At 37.2% G+C, this 19967-nt stretch overlaps 1 protein-coding gene across 2 annotated transcripts in view; it reads right to left on the reverse strand.

The window, feature by feature from the left end:
- The window catches only part of LOC149224950 (calnexin homolog), an 86452-nt gene extending 66857 nt beyond the window's left edge, over positions 1 to 19595 (reverse strand). For both annotated transcript variants that reach the window (XM_089386353.1, XM_089386352.1), the window contains exons 1-4: positions 19155 to 19595; positions 7580 to 7649; positions 6161 to 7287; positions 5913 to 5984 (exon numbers count right to left, since the gene is read on the reverse strand). In XM_089386353.1, coding sequence (XP_089242479.1) covers positions 5913 to 5984; positions 6161 to 7287; positions 7580 to 7649; positions 19155 to 19235 — 1350 coding nt within the window. In that variant the 5' untranslated portion in view covers positions 19236 to 19595. The remainder of the gene's footprint in view (positions 1 to 5912; positions 5985 to 6160; positions 7288 to 7579; positions 7650 to 19154) is intronic.
- Between the last annotated feature and the right edge of the window lie 372 nt (positions 19596 to 19967).

Genomic DNA, 19967 nt, shown 5'->3' on the forward strand with positions numbered 1-19967 from the left:
CTCTCCCCTTCTCCGACATCATCGTTACTAAAAAAACTTAATGTCTTCCTTTCCCACCAAGTTTATTGCAAAAACAGCCATACAAACAAACACATTCATGGGCATCACCCTACCTATCAATTAAAACTCATGTCCAAAGTTATTTGAATTTCGACACCCCATCATTTAAATAATGAAAACTCTTACCTTAATAAAGTGTTTCAAGCTAATGACTATTCTAAATACCCTAATAACAAATCCTTTCGCATAACTTTCCTCTCTATAACCAAAACCAAAGCTCTCCCCCTCCACCCTTCCAACACAAGCTCAAATTTCTCTTATATTCACGATATTACTAACCATATTTCCAAAATATTAGCCAAAAAGAATATCAAAACCTTATTTAAGCCACACAGGACTCTCACACAACTATTCAAAAGCATCAAAGATAAGATAAACCTACTCCATTGTGAAGGTGTTTACCAAATTCCATGTTCCTATAGTAAAACCTATATTGGCCAAACCAGCCACTCTATCCAAACTCACCTTAAGGAGCATCTAGTCGATATCCTTCCAATTGCTTTAACAAATCTGCAATTGTAGAGCATTGTCATAACACTAAACATCTGATTTGTTTTGATCACACCAAAGCCATAGCGTTGGTTTCTCACTATTCTACCCATATCATTAGAGAAGCCCTTGAAATTGAAAAGCATCCTAACAACTTTAGTCACAATGATGACTATAAACTGAACCACACCTAGCAGCCCATTACCCACCAGCATTGTGATTAGAATTTCTCCGTCAATTGTTCTCCTCTATTTTCATCCTTTGTTTATGTCATTTAAATTTTTAATTGTTTTTATGTCCTAAACCATTTGATATCTTCCCTCCTTTATTTGTTATCTCTACTTTTAATTATTTTAATAATTTCTCCATAAATTTTTACCCTCGTTTCTCCTTAAACCGTTTACAATGTTTCATTCCATTCATTTTATCTTTATGCCCCTACCCCGTTTCACTCATTTAATGTTATGTTCCATAATTCTAAACAATGATATATTAATTTCCCTCTACTTATATAAGTGTGAATTATCCCTAATTTATTTTTTTCATTTTATTATGTCTTATCCATGAGTGCAGTAGTAGTATCATCATCCAACTTTATATATATATATACAACTGAATTATTATTATTATTTTATATTTAACCAAAATCATTTGTATCATTCTTTTTCAATTATTATTATTCATGTTTCAGTTTTGACCAACAAACATTTATTTTATTCTTACCTAACCATTATTTATTAGTAACCAACTAATTTTTTACCATTTTCCCTTTTTTTGAAATATTATTAATTTTATCGCCTTGGCATAATGGCTACCTCCTTTTAGCACCTTAATAATCTCACTTATGGTTACTCTTCTCTACCCTTCTAAGCTTATGACTAATCCCCTAAAGATGGGTCAAGTGTCCACTCAAAACATTGGGAACATTTCAAACTCAAACAGTTTACTTCCAAAATATCTACCACAATATTTACAGTTTTCTTAAGGTTGATATTTCAAGCTCTGTATCAGAGGTGGCAGGAGCAGGGGGGTGATTTAGCACCCTAAGAACCAAGAAGAATATCAGTTTTCTTGGGGATTAGGCATTGCCTCAAACAACATTGCAGAAGCTTACGCTCTATACCAAGAACTTTTTCAACTAGTAAATTTGAAAGTCCAAGAAGTGTCCATATTAGGGGGACTCTACTTCATTGATATATCATCTCTATTCTGGATCTCTCCCCTGGATTTGAGATTGAGAAACATATTTCATAGAATTCAAGGCCTTTACAATAAAATTCCTATAAAGTGATGCTTTTGTATTCTAAAGATAAATAACTTGATAGCTGATCATATGGTAAACATAGGTGTTAAGTTGACCAAAAAGAATTTCGTTTGGAGAAGGGCAAGGGGATATGCCCCACTTCCCTAACCTTTCCATCCATGATCCAATCATCATTAGATTGGTGTCTCTCCCAACATGGGGTCGAGAGAAGCCATGAGTCCCACTTGGGCTCTTTAAGAAATAGATGCTTCTCGCATATGGACAGACCATACAGTCGATCATCTAGGCATAAGGTGGATTCAATTCAGTTGGCTTTGATCATGGCAAGTTTTGGGGAAGGCTTGAGATATACTCTGGAATTTGCTAGACAAGACGGGCTATGATGGGAATTGATGGAGAGTTATGGCTGGATAATCCAGAGCTCAAGTCCGTTGGCAGGCTGGATGATGGTGTCAATGCAGCTGTTGTGTGATGATGATTATAGGAGGGAGTTATGCTTGGTACGTTGCCTCAAGGGAAAGAAATTATGGTGGGATATGCTTCAAGACAGAGATGAGACTCAGCATGATCTCTCAGGGAGGCACTCTCAGTTTTTGAGCCCCCTCAATACTTTGGGGCCTTTATTTAAGCCCGACAGGGGAAGGTTTGGACGCTCAATGCGTGTGTCTTCTCATAGTTGTTCGGCTGTCATTTCAAGGTCAAGGTAATTTTTCTGTTGGACGTTGTTTATAATCTGGGTCTGGGTGATTACGCTGCTGAGGTATACGCTTGGGTTGTGTGTTGTGCATGTTTCTCTTTTGTTCTGTGAGGTCTTGAGACTCTGTACGATTGAGTTTGAAAATTGTGGTCTGGTGTAATTAGGGCCTCCTCCCTCGGCTCGGTTCTTTCCTGTTGTTTGGTTTAAGGATGGATTAATCGGTTCTCATCTTCCAGCGGAGTTCAATATTGTACTGATTGTATTGAAGGGATGCAAGGATTTAGATTATATGTGCATAGGCCCTTGCACACTTATTCTTTTTGGTTGGTTGTCATCCTGGACTTGTGGCTTGAGGCTTAGAACAAGTGGAAAAATTCGGTGTAATAACCAGAGGAAGCTAATTGAGGTGAAGGCTTGTATAATCCCCGAAGGACTGCTCGAATATTGGTCAATCTGTTCTTGTTGCATTATTGAATTGAGAAATGCATGTGTTGCTCAGACTTTGAAGGATAATTTCTCCTCTGGTCCATGTTCACTCAGTTTTTCTCAACTGGTTGGAGAGCTATTTGAACTATTTTGGTTTTTGTGTGGTCTCTAGTGGCACAGTTTGCAGCAACCATTTTCGTCAGGCTTAATGAGCCCTTGGTCATTGGGTCTGTTGATTCTGTTGGTGAGTGGGGTGGTTCATTTGATCTGCCTGTTCAGTGGAGAAAGTAGAGGTGGGTTCAGGCCTTTGGAGGACGTTGTTCAACCACCTGGGGGGTGGTCCTTTCAACATGCCCTCAATTTACAATCTGAGAGACCCACATGAGATCTCTCAGCTCCTTTGGTCTCCAACATATTGGCAATATCCAGAAATATGACTAGTGCGGAAGTCCCAGGTAATTGGGATATTAAATTTGATACATTGCAGCAGAAAGTAAACCTCATCAGCAGTAAGGTCAATCAATTGTACGCCAACATTGATGTGATCATGGGTTCATGACTGATTTGCAAGAGAAAATTCAGCACTTGGAGGATGAGATTTATCATCTCAGAAGTCAAATAGAACATCTGGTGCACAAAAGAAATGTGCAAGCTGAATGGCCCGGGGTGGAAGACTCAAATGACATCACGGAATTGGAGGATCAAAGCAAATTAAACCAGCAGAGGGAGGAGCCTCCTCCCAACCAGTAAATTTGAATGTTTTGATGAATTGTAAATTTTGCTTTTTGTTGGGTGTGTTTTGGAGAGTATATCAGTGGATAAATTTTGAACAACTCTCTCTCCTTAAAGGGAGCATATATGTAAAGAAATGTAGAATAGGAGGATTCTGGATCTCGGATCCATGTCTTGTGAAAAAGCTTAATAAGTTTGTAATCGATGTATATACACTGTGTCCTCTGCACAGTGGTTTTAATCAATACAAAATTCACGGTTACGCTCAAAAAAAATATTTCAAACACTGCATAAATAGACAACATAAATACACAATATAGTACTGTCATTCCCTCTGAAGCAACATTTCTGAAACTTGTACCCATTAACTAGCAACAAAATGACACTCAACATATTATACTGAAATTTTATAATAACAAAAAATGTCACAAAATAGTTGAAGAATGTAACTAGGTCCGGTCTTCATAAATGTATTTAAGTCAGAATATAATGTATTTGTCAAAAGAAAGAAAAATGCAATTTTATTATTATTAAATTGACTTATTAAAGCATGGGTTTCATGCTTGGGTCAATTTTTTTAGGTCAAAGCCTCCATTGAAGGCTTCTAGGGTTTATGTCAAGTGTCCTTGTCCATGTCATAATGTAAAGAACCCTTCTTGGGATTTATTTGTCAAAGAAGAAATTTATTTTATTATATTTTAGGTCTTCTAGGCCTCCTCCACCAAGTTGGCCTCAAGGAAGGACAAGTTGGCCTCAAACAAGGTAATTCGACCTCACAAGAAGCCTATATATTGGAGCAACTCGACCTCATTTGGAGAAAAAGACAAGCAAATTCGATTTGCAGAAGATTGTAGCTGGAAAAGTGCGAAATTCCAAGGAAGAGGAGGACAAGTCTAAGGGCAAAGAAGGTCTCTTTCAAGGTCAAGAATTCAATTTTTTCTCTCTCTCTCATCTCACACATGCGAAGTTCTGGAGTTTTGCTGGAAGGCTGAAATTCAGCAATTGCTAGGGAGGCCGAAATTCTGGAGTAGCTCGGCCGAAAATTCTGCTGCTGGATCAAAGTTCTGGATTGAAGCTGCACTTTGAAGGGCTGACATTTGGAAGACTAAGAAAAGGATATTTACAAGGAGGAAGGGCTGACTTGGTGGAGGAGGAAGGTCTGTGGGTCTAGAATCTTGGTCTATCTCATCTTGATTTTGAATCTACTGAAGGAAGAGTTCGCTGACTGGGTTTTCCCTACATAGGGGTTTTAGCCTTGGCTGTCCGCCTACATCTGGTGTCCCTAATCTTCATATTTTGCTTTTGATAATTGCTTGATGAAACAAAGATAAAAGAAGAACATAATAATATCGCAAGTAATTATCAACAATAAGAAAATCTTTCTGCCTTTCTGATTTTCTAACAAAAATGGCATCCACCATATTAGACAAACACTAACAGAAAATGTCTTCCGTCAATTGGCTAAATTTTCAGCAATTACTAAAATAATTCATGTAAAATGTTCTAAATCTTCAATCTTTTCATTGATCTGTATTCAGAAAAATATTTGTCCATCACGAAATTCACCACTGGCATGTATATTTTTCATTTTATATATTAGAAAATTTTGCTAACTACAAAAATGAGTACTATTGAATTTCCCTAGCACTAAAAGCATAGATGCTCTATAACATTCGGCAACCTTCTGACAAGTTAACTTCAACTCGAGAAAGTTAACTAAAGAGATAAACCAATACATGCAAATCGATACAAACATTGAAAGGAATGCTTAAGAAGACAGCCAATTCTGAATGAAGCACTTTCCTTCTGAAAAATGCATCTTATATTACATTAATGCACAAAACAAAGTATATAAGTCATGCAAATGAATGAGCCAAGGATGCAACTATACAGAGTACCCTTTCTACATAGACAAGATTCTAAATGAAACTTGTCCTAAACAGTCCATATAAGAATTTACATGCATTATATCTGACTCTTCTGTTGGCACCAGTACTGTAACACAGTTTGGTAACCAATAGAACAAAAATTATTTTACCAATAGTTTTATGACAATTTCCTCAACCAATGGTCTAATAATGAACAATTTTAACATTATAGGAGAAATCAGTAAAAGCAGAGGAAACTCTTTTACCCTTAAAACTTATAGCAAATTAATGTACTCATTTCACCCAAATTCTGTTGAAACTGCCAACCCTTCAAAATATAGAAATCTTACAAAAGCTTACAATTGAAAATACTCACGCTGAAATTTTTCTTGTATGGTGACAGTGATGGAACATCTGCAAACTTATATAGTGAATGAATAATTTTACCCTGCAATTAAAATAATGCATTAATTCGGTAAACAAATCAGTGTGCCAGATCTCACTCTATCTGCATTGACCATATTGCTTGAATGAAATGGAAAGTAATACTGGAGATAGATCACAAAAAATTTAATAACAGCTCAAATTTCTACAGTGTACACAGAGCAAAGAAAATCTATTCACCTTGATACCAGCAAGAAATCCCAATATGTGAGCCCCAGCTTCTTCTTCTGTCTTTTGTTTATCTTTCTCAACTTCAAACTTTGGTTTCCAATATTTGTCCCGGTATTCCTTGGCATCAGAATCATCATCAGAAATCAAAATATTGTCAAATAACATTCCATCCTGCACAGTCCAGATTTCAATTCCTATAGCAGCAATTGCTTCCAAGTTTGGACGATCCAACTCAAAATAATCTGGATTAGGAATCTGACGAGGTTTCCAGATTCCCTTGTAGTTTGGATTGTCAATTATAGGTGGATACCATTTTCCTTTATAGTTAGGATTCCTCTTAAGTGGCTTTTTCCATTTGCCACAACCTGGTACCAATTCACATTTAGGATTCGAAATCTTAGGAGCTTTCCATTCCCCGTCTTCTTCATCATCCCAATCATCAGGTTTCATAGCCTCCACGTCATCTATATCCACCGGTTCGTCATCTAGCCACCCTTCAGCCTTCTCTGCCTCGAGATCCTCAATTTTCATAGGTGCATCCTCATCCCAGTCATCAGGCTTCTTAGCTTCTAGATCTGGAATTTTAGCTCGCTCATCCCAATCTTCAGGTTTCTTGTCATCGGGGTCAGGTATTGTCTTAGGAGGCAGAACAGGAGGATCAAAATCCTCAGAAAGAAAATGAGCAGCCTTCTTTTCTTCTCCATCTATAAGAATCCTGACTGTGTTATTTGGATAGATGATTGCGGTATATATGTGAGTGACTTTATCAGCTGTAGGAACTGGAGGGTATTTCAAATGGTGCTCAACATACTTAGCTGTCTTAGGGTGTTTGTGGCGAAAGATGAAGTGGACTTTGTTGGTGGAACCACATTTATCAGGACCAAACATGATAGAATAAGGAGACTCGTTATCAAAGTGTTTTGGGTCCCATCCAACCTTCTGGGGCATTAAAAACTTCAAATATGCACCCCCACATTCCAGTCCATTCTGTGTCTTCAGATCATATTGCAGAACCACTGGATCATTATTGAAATGCACTTTTGGTGTCTCAACCACTATACCATATTTCCTTGCCGTCTCACTGACAAGCAAGCCATAATCATTATAAGCATCATTCTTTCCATGCTTCCACTTTCCTGTGAAAACGGAAGAACATCAATATGCCTTTTCATCATATAAAAATTATTTAACGATCAAAGGAGCCAAACAAATATTCTGGATTGAAAGTGTGCTAGATCAGACAAAATTACGTTTATCAGTATGAAATTCAAAATTTAGAATCCGAAGTTCATTGACTAACAGTAAAACCAAGACTGGGTCTCACATTAAAGTGTCAAGGCGTAATTTTAAACAATTAAAGTGTCAAAGCATAATTGCAAAAACAGGCAATCTTTATCACAAGAAAATAATCACATGAATTTACTACACCTTTGTAATCTTCCTTATTAGATGGAATCCAATGACCCTCCCATGGCTCATCAAAAGATTCAAAAAACACCTAAATCCAGAAAAACTTCATTAGAAAGCATACTCTCAAACTATTCCCACACAAACACAAACATGCAAGAGCAACATATATAATAAACTTGATCTAAAGGCACAAAACCTTGCTCAATCTCTACACTAAACGAAGAAGCACCACCCTTAGAAAGCATAAACGTATGAAGAAATTCAAATAGATGATGCTCTAAGCAATACGTAACTGAAGGATAAAAACAATGAAGATGTAAAAATTCAAAAAATTTAAGACATTCCCCAAAAAAGGGAAAATTTGATGAGAGTATATGCACTTTCAATCCTATTATGTGTTTCTGGCAGAAATTTAAGAGAAGTGGTACATAGTCCAATCCCAAAGCCCCATGGTAAAGAAACTGTCATCAGAGACAATAAATATCTAATAAATGCGTGATTTACATGTACAATAATATTTTCTGTTGAGATGGCATGTTTATCCTAGCGTGAACATTTGGAGGACATGGCAAACCACTCGACCAGTGGCCGATAAATCCAAGTCATTCTCTAGGACATCATGAAACAAGTTTTTAGGGTGGACATTGCCATTCCTGACTCTAATGATGATAGCGACTAACCCCTCTTCTTACTTAAAGCGTATTTAACTACTATTCTAATATTGTATTTTATAGCCGACTCCCTATGATTTGTAGGCTTTTATTATTGTTCCTCAAGCCTTGGGATTTTCTCTTGTATTCTTGAGACATGCCATTTGTACTCCCTTGATTTCTTTTTAGGTATGCGGTATTTTTAGTTTCTTTGACCTATTCTAGTCATTAAGTGAAAAATATATATAATTTCATTTCTCAAGTTCATTGTAGGTATCAAAATTGGGGCATGAATATAGGAAGGTAGGTTTTCATTTGACAAAGAGGATTGAATATTTCATTTAACTTTTCTGAACCAAATATTTATAATATCAGATCGATCTATGATCGCCATTCTTGAGAAATGCCTTTTGTACTCCCTTGATTGCTATTTTGGCATGCAGTACTTCCAGTACCATTGACTTATTCTAATCATCAATGGAAAAATTTATATAATTTCACTTCTCAAGTTCATTGTATACTGCCCCTTCTTAAAAATGATTTAATAGTGCCTTGAAATAGATGACAACTATTTCAAGCTTATCCTAACCATTAAACTATCGATTGTTTACGTAGTTTCTAAACTTGTCTAAGTTTTATGTATATGTATACAGAAAGGTAGGTTTTTCATTTGACCAAAGGGGTTGGATATATGATTTAACTTTTTGGAACCAAAGATTTATATTTGGATCAACGAACGACCCTATCAACTTCCTCAAACAATAATTGATTCCACAGATATGTTTCTGTTAAGAAATGTCTCTTTCATTACAAACCTGTCTTGTCTTTCTACAATGAAGCTCTTCCCTTTTCTCATGTTAATAGAGGTATAGTGTCTCTGTTAAACTTAACATCGTATAGTTCATTATGCCTCCTCCCTAAAGATTCTCTACTCCATCTTCACCCCTTCTTTGCACAAGTCAAAGATATGATTGAAACCTTCGATATATATTCTCTACAGGGCATGATATATGTATACATGCGATATATATATATATAAATAAGGGTATCCCTATTTTTCCTTCCTATGGCCTCACACTAACTACCCAAAACCTTGATACATGCTTCCTAAGGTTTTGCTTCACATATTCATACATGCCAACCCAGAAAATGTTTGTGTAAACAGCCAAGAGGGCTAGAAAAAAGAGAAAATTATAAGTTGAAAGACATCATGAGTAAGGCAAGAATATGATGTACGTAACTCTATAAAAATGAACACAATCATATGAGAATGACTAAAGGGCAAAGAGGAGGTATAACGAATTAACAAATGGCAATGTGATGTCGAGATGGAGTGAGACACGTGTCAATCATAGAAGTGCGAGGTATTGATCAACTATCAGTGAAGATTCATCTTAAACCGGGATCTATTAAGCTCCGAGAGATATAAATTTCTTAATGTGTAATTTTTTTAATTATTTAATTCCATATCGCGTATTAATTCCTTCATATTAAATGATTAAAAAATAAACATAAAGAAATTTGATCACTCTTGATATTTAATAGATCAAAATTTAACAAAGATCTAAAATGGTTTAATATTTTTAAATACTAGTATTTTTAGTTTCTTTGACCTATTCTAGTCATTAAGTGAAAAATATATATAATTTCATTTCTCAAGTTCATTGTAGGTATCAAAATTGGGGCATGAATATAGGAAGGTAGGTTTTCATTTGACAAAGAGGATTGAATATTTCATTTAACTTTTCTGAACCAAATATTTATAATATCAGATCGATCTATGATCGCCATTCTTGAGAAATGCCTTTTGTACTCCCTTGATTGCTATTTTGGCATGCAGTACTTCCAGTACCATTGACTTATTCTAATCATCAATGGAAAAATTTATATAATTTCACTTCTCAAGTTCATTGTATACTGCCCCTTCTTAAAAATGATTTAATAGTGCCTTGAAATAGATGACAACTATTTCAAGCTTATCCTAACCATTAAACTATCGATTGTTTACGTAGTTTCTAAACTTGTCTAAGTTTTATGTATATGTATACAGAAAGGTAGGTTTTTCATTTGACCAAAGGGGTTGGATATATGATTTAACTTTTTGGAACCAAAGATTTATATTTGGATCAACGAACGACCCTATCAACTTCCTCAAACAATAATTGATTCCACAGATATGTTTCTGTTAAGAAATGTCTCTTTCATTACAAACCTGTCTTGTCTTTCTACAATGAAGCTCTTCCCTTTTCTCATGTTAATAGAGGTATAGTGTCTCTGTTAAACTTAACATCGTATAGTTCATTATGCCTCCTCCCTAAAGATTCTCTACTCCATCTTCACCCCTTCTTTGCACAAGTCAAAGATATGATTGAAACCTTCGATATATATTCTCTACAGGGCATGATATATGTATACATGCGATATATATATATATAAATAAGGGTATCCCTATTTTTCCTTCCTATGGCCTCACACTAACTACCCAAAACCTTGATACATGCTTCCTAAGGTTTTGCTTCACATATTCATACATGCCAACCCAGAAAATGTTTGTGTAAACAGCCAAGAGGGCTAGAAAAAAGAGAAAATTATAAGTTGAAAGACATCATGAGTAAGGCAAGAATATGATGTACGTAACTCTATAAAAATGAACACAATCATATGAGAATGACTAAAGGGCAAAGAGGAGGTATAACGAATTAACAAATGGCAATGTGATGTCGAGATGGAGTGAGACACGTGTCAATCATAGAAGTGCGAGGTATTGATCAACTATCAGTGAAGATTCATCTTAAACCGGGATCTATTAAGCTCCGAGAGATATAAATTTCTTAATGTGTAATTTTTTTAATTATTTAATTCCATATCGCGTATTAATTCCTTCATATTAAACGATTAAAAAATAAACATAAAGAAATTTGATCACTCTTGATATTTAATAGATCAAAATTTAACAAAGATCTAAAATGGTTTAATATTTTTAAATACTGTCATATATGTAATTATTTATTTTTTATTTCTTTTAATTTTTAATATAATTAAATTGTGACAACATCCCCCACACTACGACGTAGAGCACCTCACTACTCTTCGTACAATAACTTTGAGGAGAAGACAATACATCGTGTTTCATGCAAATATTTATATTTAATCCACATTACTTCCTTTGGCAAGCTTCCTTCTACATTTACCAAGATTCCTCATTTTGGCATTCTTCCTCTACTCTGCGATAGACCAATACATTCATGTAAACTACACACAAATTTGGTTGTTACCCTCTGTTTTGTCGAGAGTAATCACCTACGTTGCTAAGCAAGGCAAAGGTGCCACTGCTAGTCGTATTTGTGATGTGCATAGGGGTGAAATGGGTTGAAAATGTCTAAGTATTTATCGATGAGACCCCCATTAAGTGAACAGATTTGGGAAATTGGGGCCACACATATTGAATCTCTTGTTGTGTTTTCTAAGCTATTTCGTCCCTTCTATACCACATAAGATAGCGGGGAATTTCCTAGTGTTAATGGTTTGTTGAGGCTTGTTAATATTACCCACCCAAGTGGGTAAGCCCAAACTTTTCTCTTATTCTTTTAGCTTGCTAGCCAGCAGACCTATGATGATCCATATATAGCTATGCCTCAAAAGCCCTCTATCCATGCTTCTAGCTTGCTAGCCAGCAGACCTATGATGATCCATATATAGCTATGCCTCAAAAGCCCTCTATCCATGCTTCGGTCAGTGTTTTTCATCATCTAGCTTACTTCTCAAATGAAATTGTGCCATCCATTATCAAATACATTAACCATTTCTATAATCATGTTCTTTCATTTAAAATCAAGGGCATTCTAGTATGGATCACAATTGAGTTCGATGATTGACCGTTCTTGGTTGTATACTTGCTCCCACACTTCACCTTGGTGGTTATCCCTTACCCATAGTCCAATGTGACTTTCCTTGAGGCCTTTCATTCCACTATCCAAGACAGTTACAAATAGAAGGCATCGATTGATATAGTGTGCCCATGATAATCCATAATTACCACTCTCTGCATATCCCTTTTATCCACATCCATTCTTTAGGTTGATTGCTATCTATCACCGGTACTAGCTCCCTTTTATCCCCGTCTTTGAGAAAGAGCCCCAAAATTTTACCCTTGAGAGGTTGATGTAGTTGAAAGATGTTAATTTTGTTGAAGTTTATGATATCCCTTAGCATATGAAAGACGATTTATTGTCTCTTTAGGTGCTTGCTTGGTGGAGTAAATGATTTATGTCTTCTTTCCTAAGTCTAATTTAGGAAAAGTACAATAATTAAAGTTAATTAATTATTGTGGACTATTAAGTCATTTTCTAAGGATAAATAATTTAATTATTTAAGTGACTTAGAAATGATCTCAACCATTGATCTCCAAGATCTTCTAGAAGGGAGATTAAGGTTAGGGATCTGGGCTTAATGAAGATTATAAAAAGAAGCCTAAGAGGTGAAGACACGAGAGAGACACAACAAGAGAAAGTGATTTTCTCTAGTGCGAGTGGCTCAATAGACTGAAGCATAGAGGAGGAAGACTACAAGAGGATTCAAGGGCGTATCCAAGAGGCCAAATTGTTGGAGATTGCAGGGCCAAGTTGTTGAAGAGAGAGGGAGGTTGATTTGATTGGAAAAGCTGATTTGCCAGGGCCTAATTTCTTGAGGCACAATGGCAACTCGAAGAGAAGACACAAGGTCGATTTGCTAGCAAATTGTTGGGCTGAAATACTCCAAGCCTAGTTCCTTCAGAGACCGATTTCTAGCAGGCTAAATTCATCCAATGGGGGTCGAGTTACAGGTCCCAGTAAGTGAATTTTTCCTTGTAATTCATTGTGGGTCAAAAACCCTAATTTTCCAAATTAATGAATGACAGAGAATTGTTGTGGTTATTTATCTGTTGCAATGTGTGATTGATCTCTCCTTATTTATTTTCCGTTGCATATAATTCTAGAGGTAAAATACTAGTGATTTTATTTTTCGTTAATTCAGAATTTATTTGATTAATTAAATAAATTGTTGAGAATAAATAATTGTCATGAGAAAATAAATCTAGGCTAGTATTATTAGATTTAACATGGTATCAGAGCTTTCTAGATAACTCTAAGAGAGAGATCTGAGATCACTAGGGTTTGCAGCAGTAAGTTTCTTCTTTCTACAATAGCAAAATTATTTTTTTTATTTTGTAGTTGGGGTTTTGTGGCCAAGGTCGATTTGTGAAGATGGCATCACTGAGTAGTTTGCGATATGAAGACAAGTTGGATGAGACTGCTAACTTCAGTCCCCAGAAGGAACAAATTACCATGATTCTAAAATTGAATGGTCTGTGGGATTTTGTGAACACAAACATTCAGGTTCCTTCAAATCCAAACCTAGCAGTTGAGCATGATCTCAAAGATATGAAAGCAAGGTGTATAATTTTGGATGGTGTGAAAGATCATATAGTTCCTCACATATCAGGGAAGGACACGGCATGTCAGATGAGGGTAGTCCTCATTGATCGTTATCAAAGCACAAACAAAAACAAGAAGATGGTGTTGCAGGAGAAATTAAACAGCATCATGATGAACAGATCAAATATCATAACATCTTACCTCGCGAGGATCCAACAAGCTCGTGATGAGCTTTCAACTGTTGGGGAAATTGTGAATGATTCGAAGCTATAGAAGGTAGCTCTGAAGGGTTGTGTTAAGCATTGGACCACCTTTGTGGATGGGATCCTTGCTAGGCAATAGTTCCTTGATTTGAGTCGATTGTGGGATGACTTCATCCAAAAGGAGATCTAGGAAAATTTATTCACCGAAGGACAATGAAGGAGTAGTCAGGAGAAAGATGGGATTGCTCTTGCTACACAAGCAAAAAAGGGCAAAGGAAAGGCCAAGCAAAACCAAAGTAGAGGTGGGCCTTCACGGAGTAAAAAGGAGGACATTAGCAAAGTCAAGTACTTTGCATGTCACAAGTTCGAGCATGTTGCCAGTTAGTGTCCAAACCAGAAGAAGACTAAGGGAAAGACAGCCACAGCTCGGATGGATGAGATGGCTGAAAAATTCGAGAAGAACTTTGCCTTAGTGTCATGCCTTTCTAGAACTGTCACAAGAGGTGGCTGGTTTGTGGACAATGGAGCATCTCATCACATAACAGGATCTCAAGACATTTTCAGCAGCATGACCAAGGAGCTTAGAGATATACATGTAGAGCTTGGTGATAATGCCAAGTATGCAATAGAAGGCATTGGTAGCATTGAGTTTCAAATGCACTCAAGTGGCATCATGGAGGTGAATGTTGTATTGTTTGTACCAAGTTTGGAGAAGAATCTCCTTTTAGTTTCAGACTAGAGGTGAAGTGGCTACTGGGCGAAAGGAACTAATCCCAACAAGAAGCGTGCAATTGGGAGAAGTGAGAAGAATCTCTATATGTTAAGAGGAGAGTTGGTGAAGGCTTTCATACATGAGTGACAACCAGAGTCAAGTTTGGCACATGAGGACGGAACACCTACAAAATAGGGCTCTTCCTATGTTACGGAGAATGGTTACAAGTTTTTCGGAGATCAAGGTGGAGCAAGAAGAGTGTGCAAAAGGCGTGTGCTTGGCAAGCAGGCCAAGGATACGTTTTCTCACAGCAAAACTAGGACCAAGGGAGTACTAGACTTGGTGCACTCAAACATTTATGGTCCTATCTTCATGGAGTCGATCGCAGGGTCGTTGTGCTTTGCGACATTCATAAATGATTTTTCCAAGAAGACTTGGATCTACTTCCTTAAGAGCAAGGGAGAGATCTTCGATTGGTTTCAAGAGTTCAAAGCTCGTGGAGAACCAGACTGGGAAGAAGGTTAAGGTGCTAAGATAAGATAATGGGGGCAAGTATACGTCCAACAAGTTCCAGGATTTTTGTAGGATAGCAAAGATGAAGAATGAGCTCACGGTACCCCTTGCAATCCTCAGCAAAATGGGGTTGTCGTGAGGAAGAATAGGACCGTAATGGAGGCAACGAGAGCAATGATTTATGACAGAATTGCCTATATTCTTGTGGGCAGAAGCCTGCAATACAGTTGTTTATATGCAAAACAGGAGTCCTCATAAGATGTTGGAGAACATGACCCTTGAGGAGATGTTTACAAGAGTGAAACCAAATGTGAGCCATTTGCATATCTTCGGTAGTCCAATGTAAGTCCATGTTCCGACGGGGAAGAGGACTAAGTTGGAGCCCTTGTCAGAAAGGGATGTATTTGTGGGCTACCGTGAGGCCTCAAAGGCCTACTGACTCTACATTCTAGGACAGTGGAAAGTGATAGTCAGTCAGCATGTCAAATTTGATGAGGGCGAGACCTTTAGGAGGTATGATGAGAGAGAGCTAGCAGGGGTAGAGGATCGAGAGCGAGAGGCTCCTAAGGTTGAGTAGGGATCAGCAGCACCAACAGCAGGGACACAACCTGTAGATCTAGAGGAGGAGCGAGATGTTCTTTCAAGCGCTACCAGGAGGAGGTCGAGATGGGATGAGCAGACCTTGAGAGATGTTGAGGAAAGTGTGGAGGCTCCTAGCAACACTTTTAGGTAGAGCAGACCACCAACGAGATTTTCCAATTATTTGGCCTTGTCAAGCAGCATCAGTGAGTGAGCCTTACACTTTTAAGGAGGTTGTAGATGAGCAGGTTTGGAAGGATGCCATGGTGTAGGAGTATAGCTCCATCATGAGGAATGATGTATGGGACATAGTGTCGAGACCAGATGAAAAGTCCATGGTCACTTCTTGATGGACCTACAAGATCAAGCATGCAGTTGATGGCAGTGTCGAGAAGTACAAAGCGAGGTTCATGGCAAGAGGGTTCTCCAAGCAGGAGGGAGTGGATTAAGAGTAGACATTCATAGAAGCCCAGCCTCAAAATTAGTCAAGAAACTTCGGTCAAAGAGCAATAACCACAGTCAGCGAGTATATCCAAATCTTTGTAGTTTTCGGCCTTCAAGGTGACACAAAATAGTAGCCCAAACAGAACTGAAAATGCCCAATACAAATTCGGTCAACTTCAGTTCCAAGAATAAAGTCAACGCAAATCAAAGAAACCCTTTCCTCTTCTTCGCACGTGGTGTCTTCTTCCTATAATTGCAGGTCGAATTGCTTGATCAATTGGTTTGTCGAAATGAGTGTCAACGAGCTCATATATATAGGTGTCATGTGTGGGCTAATTAGCCCTAATGGGGCCGACATAAGGATCCCTTTTGAGCCGACTTGTAGGCCTTCTTGGAGTTGACTTGTAGGGCTAGTTGGGCCGACTTGTAGATGACACAAATTAATTTCTTCTTCATATTTGCAATGAAAATGCCAACCATAACTACATTATTTTTTAACACAAGAGACAACTTGGAATATGAAAACCAAGGATCATTAGACATTGTATAAATATGTAAATCTTGTGAATAAAATGATCTCACGGTTATCTTAATTGGCCTATTCATTTGTGTGTGTTTAACAAGCCACTTAGACACTTTGCAGCATGCTGGTGGTTTAAACATGAATTATGTCATTAGCCACTTAGATACTCTGCACTGTGCAGCATACTGGTGGTTTCAACATGAAGTTTGACATTAGCCACTTAAAAACAAATCCTTCTTAAGAATTAAGGTGAGATACTTCGCCAAATGTGAATTAACTTGATTCTTCTACTGCTATGTTTGCAAGAAAAAAACCTACACTATCTATTTCTAATTTTCTTCTACTACAATTGATCTGTGGGAGCAAGATCATGCACCCTTGATGTCACCTCCTACTGATTTGTAGGAACCAAGACCTACACCTTTTGATTCTACTACTACAAATCAATTGAATTCTTACCATCCACGTCTCAGCATCCTAGTCATCGCGATAAAAGGCACTCTTTCTCTCCATCATGATAAAAGGCATTCTCTCTCTCCATCCAAGTATTGACATCCTTATTGCCACGCTTATTGATATGATAGCAGCTCTTCGTACAAATCAATACCCACTATTAAAACTGTGTGGTTGGATTGATGATACATTAAGGTGACATTTTGAGCTCTAGTTTGAGGAAATCCTAATGTCTAGTTTCCTCCATTTTACAACCATACAGTAGTCATCAAATATGATTCTCTCTTATGATGAATGCACTGTATCAGTAATCTCTTCTTGACAGTATTTTAATAGTATCTGTTAACACCCAGAATTCCGACCTTGGAAAAGCCAAAGGGAGTCTGGATAACACTAGAAAACAAGCCAACTGTCACTTCCCTTATTTCCTCTGGCTTTGAATTTAGTGCTTTCTAACTTCAAGAGGTATCCCTAAATGATCTAAGGTGCCAACACCAGAAACAATAAACAATTAATAACACCCTAAATCTTAAAAAAACTCACTGTTCTGTTAGAAATCTGCGACTAAAACACCGCGCTGGAAAATTGTCTAAAAACTGAAAATATGCATGGATAACAAAATATTGAATTTGGAACTATATTTCTACACAAGGCCCAATGCAACAAAAAACTGAAGAATGCTTAAATAATGTACTGAAACAGCACATACAGCAGCCTGTAATGGGCTGTAAATTCTAAATTTAAATGTTATTTTTTGTGTTTTTATGCCTTCCTCGCTTTGCCATTCCCACTTATTTTCATCATTCCAAAGCCTCCCAGCCATTGCAACTTAGCCCTGAACCCATGGACCTCTGTCGTTGTCTGCCTTTACTAATCAATTCCACCTTGCAGGTGCCTCTGTTGCTTCAGGAAGTCTCAGATCAAACAAGCCTGGATATTGTATAAAAAAGGTTCAATCCATATATTGTCTAAGAGATTTCAAATTCCACCACCCTTGGGAATCTCAGGTGGAACAAACCCAAATATTGTGTCACGGTGTTCTTTTTTCGATGTACATATTGAGTGAGAAGTTTTGAGTTGCCTTCCGTAGCGAGTCTATTATATGTGTTATAAGAATGATAACGAAAATAATGATAGTAGGTACGTTACAGAAGACTACGGTTTCGTCCCTTTGGTTAAAGACACCATATCCATGGGTGCACTGGGAATGCAACCTGGGCTAAGCCGTGTAAACCCACTAATTTACCAGTAAAACATGACCCAACCAACTATGACATCTTGATCAGATTGACCTACCTTTATGGTGTATTATTTCTAGTTTCCTGTATGTAGCATTGCCCTCCTTTTATTGCGTTAGTGGAAACATTACAAAGATGGAAAGAAAGAAAAATATTACTTTTAGTTTCATTTGAAAATGGAAATTACTTTTAGCTTTATTTGAAAATGATACATATATAGTTCTGGGAGTATGTTCACAAGGAAATAAAGTAACTACCCAAACCATATATAGTGTTGGGAGTAGGTTCTAAAATTGATTTTGTTTGGCTAAGATCTGGTTTTCTTAGTACACAAAGAAATAAGGTAACTGCCCAAACCTAATAGTATATGGCAGGGAATGAAAGCCTGCCAGGCCACCAATAAGTAACTGTAATGTGGTTTTTGTTCGATCAGTAATAAGTCAACCTACATTTACAGATATTAGATAAATTTTCTCACTGTTGATAAAGTAGTTAACTACCCAAACCCAATAGCATCTGACCTGAATAAAAATCTGACAGACCACCAAGAAGTAACTTACCGATAGTGTGGTTTTAGTTCAATCAGTAATAAGTCAATCTACATTTGTAAATGTTAGATAGATTTTCTCACTGTTAAAAAAATTAATATATATACATATATAAGAACACACTTACACGCACTTTCACCGTTATATATAATATATAGGGACACACTTGCACGCACTTCCACCGTTCAGGTGTGTAAGTAGTGGGCATCGCACCGGTTCAATTATCAATCTTTGACCAAAAAGGCAAAAATGCTCGAAGCACAGGAAAATGCAGACAGCCAATAGGGTCCGAAATTTTGAAGAAAAAATTGCTTACCACAGAGGAAAACGCCAAAGGAAACGAGAGACTCATTAGCACAACCCCGATTACAAAACCTCGAGTGTTAGTGAAATCCATAATGAAAATTTGCACGTTTCCAAGATCCTCTCACGCTATAAATTGCGTATCCAATGATTCGAACCAGCGCTCAACGGTTAAACAACCAAACCAGCGGGGAGGGAAAATATAAAAGTAACAACAGCCCCTTGTAGCCATGGTTCGTATTAATCGCGTCAGCTAGAACCATCAACGACTTCTATTTTAAAGGGTTCCTTTCAAACCAAGGTTAAGAAAGGGCTCCGTGAACACGGGCACTTTTCAATGGGGTGGGCAATTACGGTGGCGTCCCGTCTCTCACGAGGATCCAAGCACCGGTCTAATTTTGCTTTTGTGTGCCCTGTGGAAACACCTGGGTTAAAATCAGTGCTCTTCAGAGGAGTTGTTCAAAACCACCCTTTTGCGATGAAATTTTAGATATATAGATTACATAATTCAAGTGGATGAGGTTATTAATTTTATTTATTTCTGAATTTCGGTTTTTTTTTAATCCATATTACATTAAAAATAGGTTTTTTTTGGTAAAATTATATAGAAAAATATTTTGCCAACCCTTTTCTAAACAAAAGGTTATATAACAGCTAGTTTATGAAAATTAATATTTTAATAATGATTATTAAAGTCAAATAATATTCTTATAATGGTTAGTTTAAGAATAATAATATTATGGACTGCTGAAGGCAACCCGGGAGGAGCGCTGCGCTGAGCCGACCTTGCATCGAGCTGAGACTCTCGGCCCTGCACCGCCTGAGG

The sequence above is a fragment of the Pinus tabuliformis genome, chromosome Q, assembly GCF_031772625.1.
Source record: "Pinus tabuliformis cultivar Carrire ecotype Pingquan chromosome Q, CPIR1, whole genome shotgun sequence".
Taxonomy (NCBI): Eukaryota; Viridiplantae; Streptophyta; class Pinopsida; order Pinales; family Pinaceae; genus Pinus; species Pinus tabuliformis.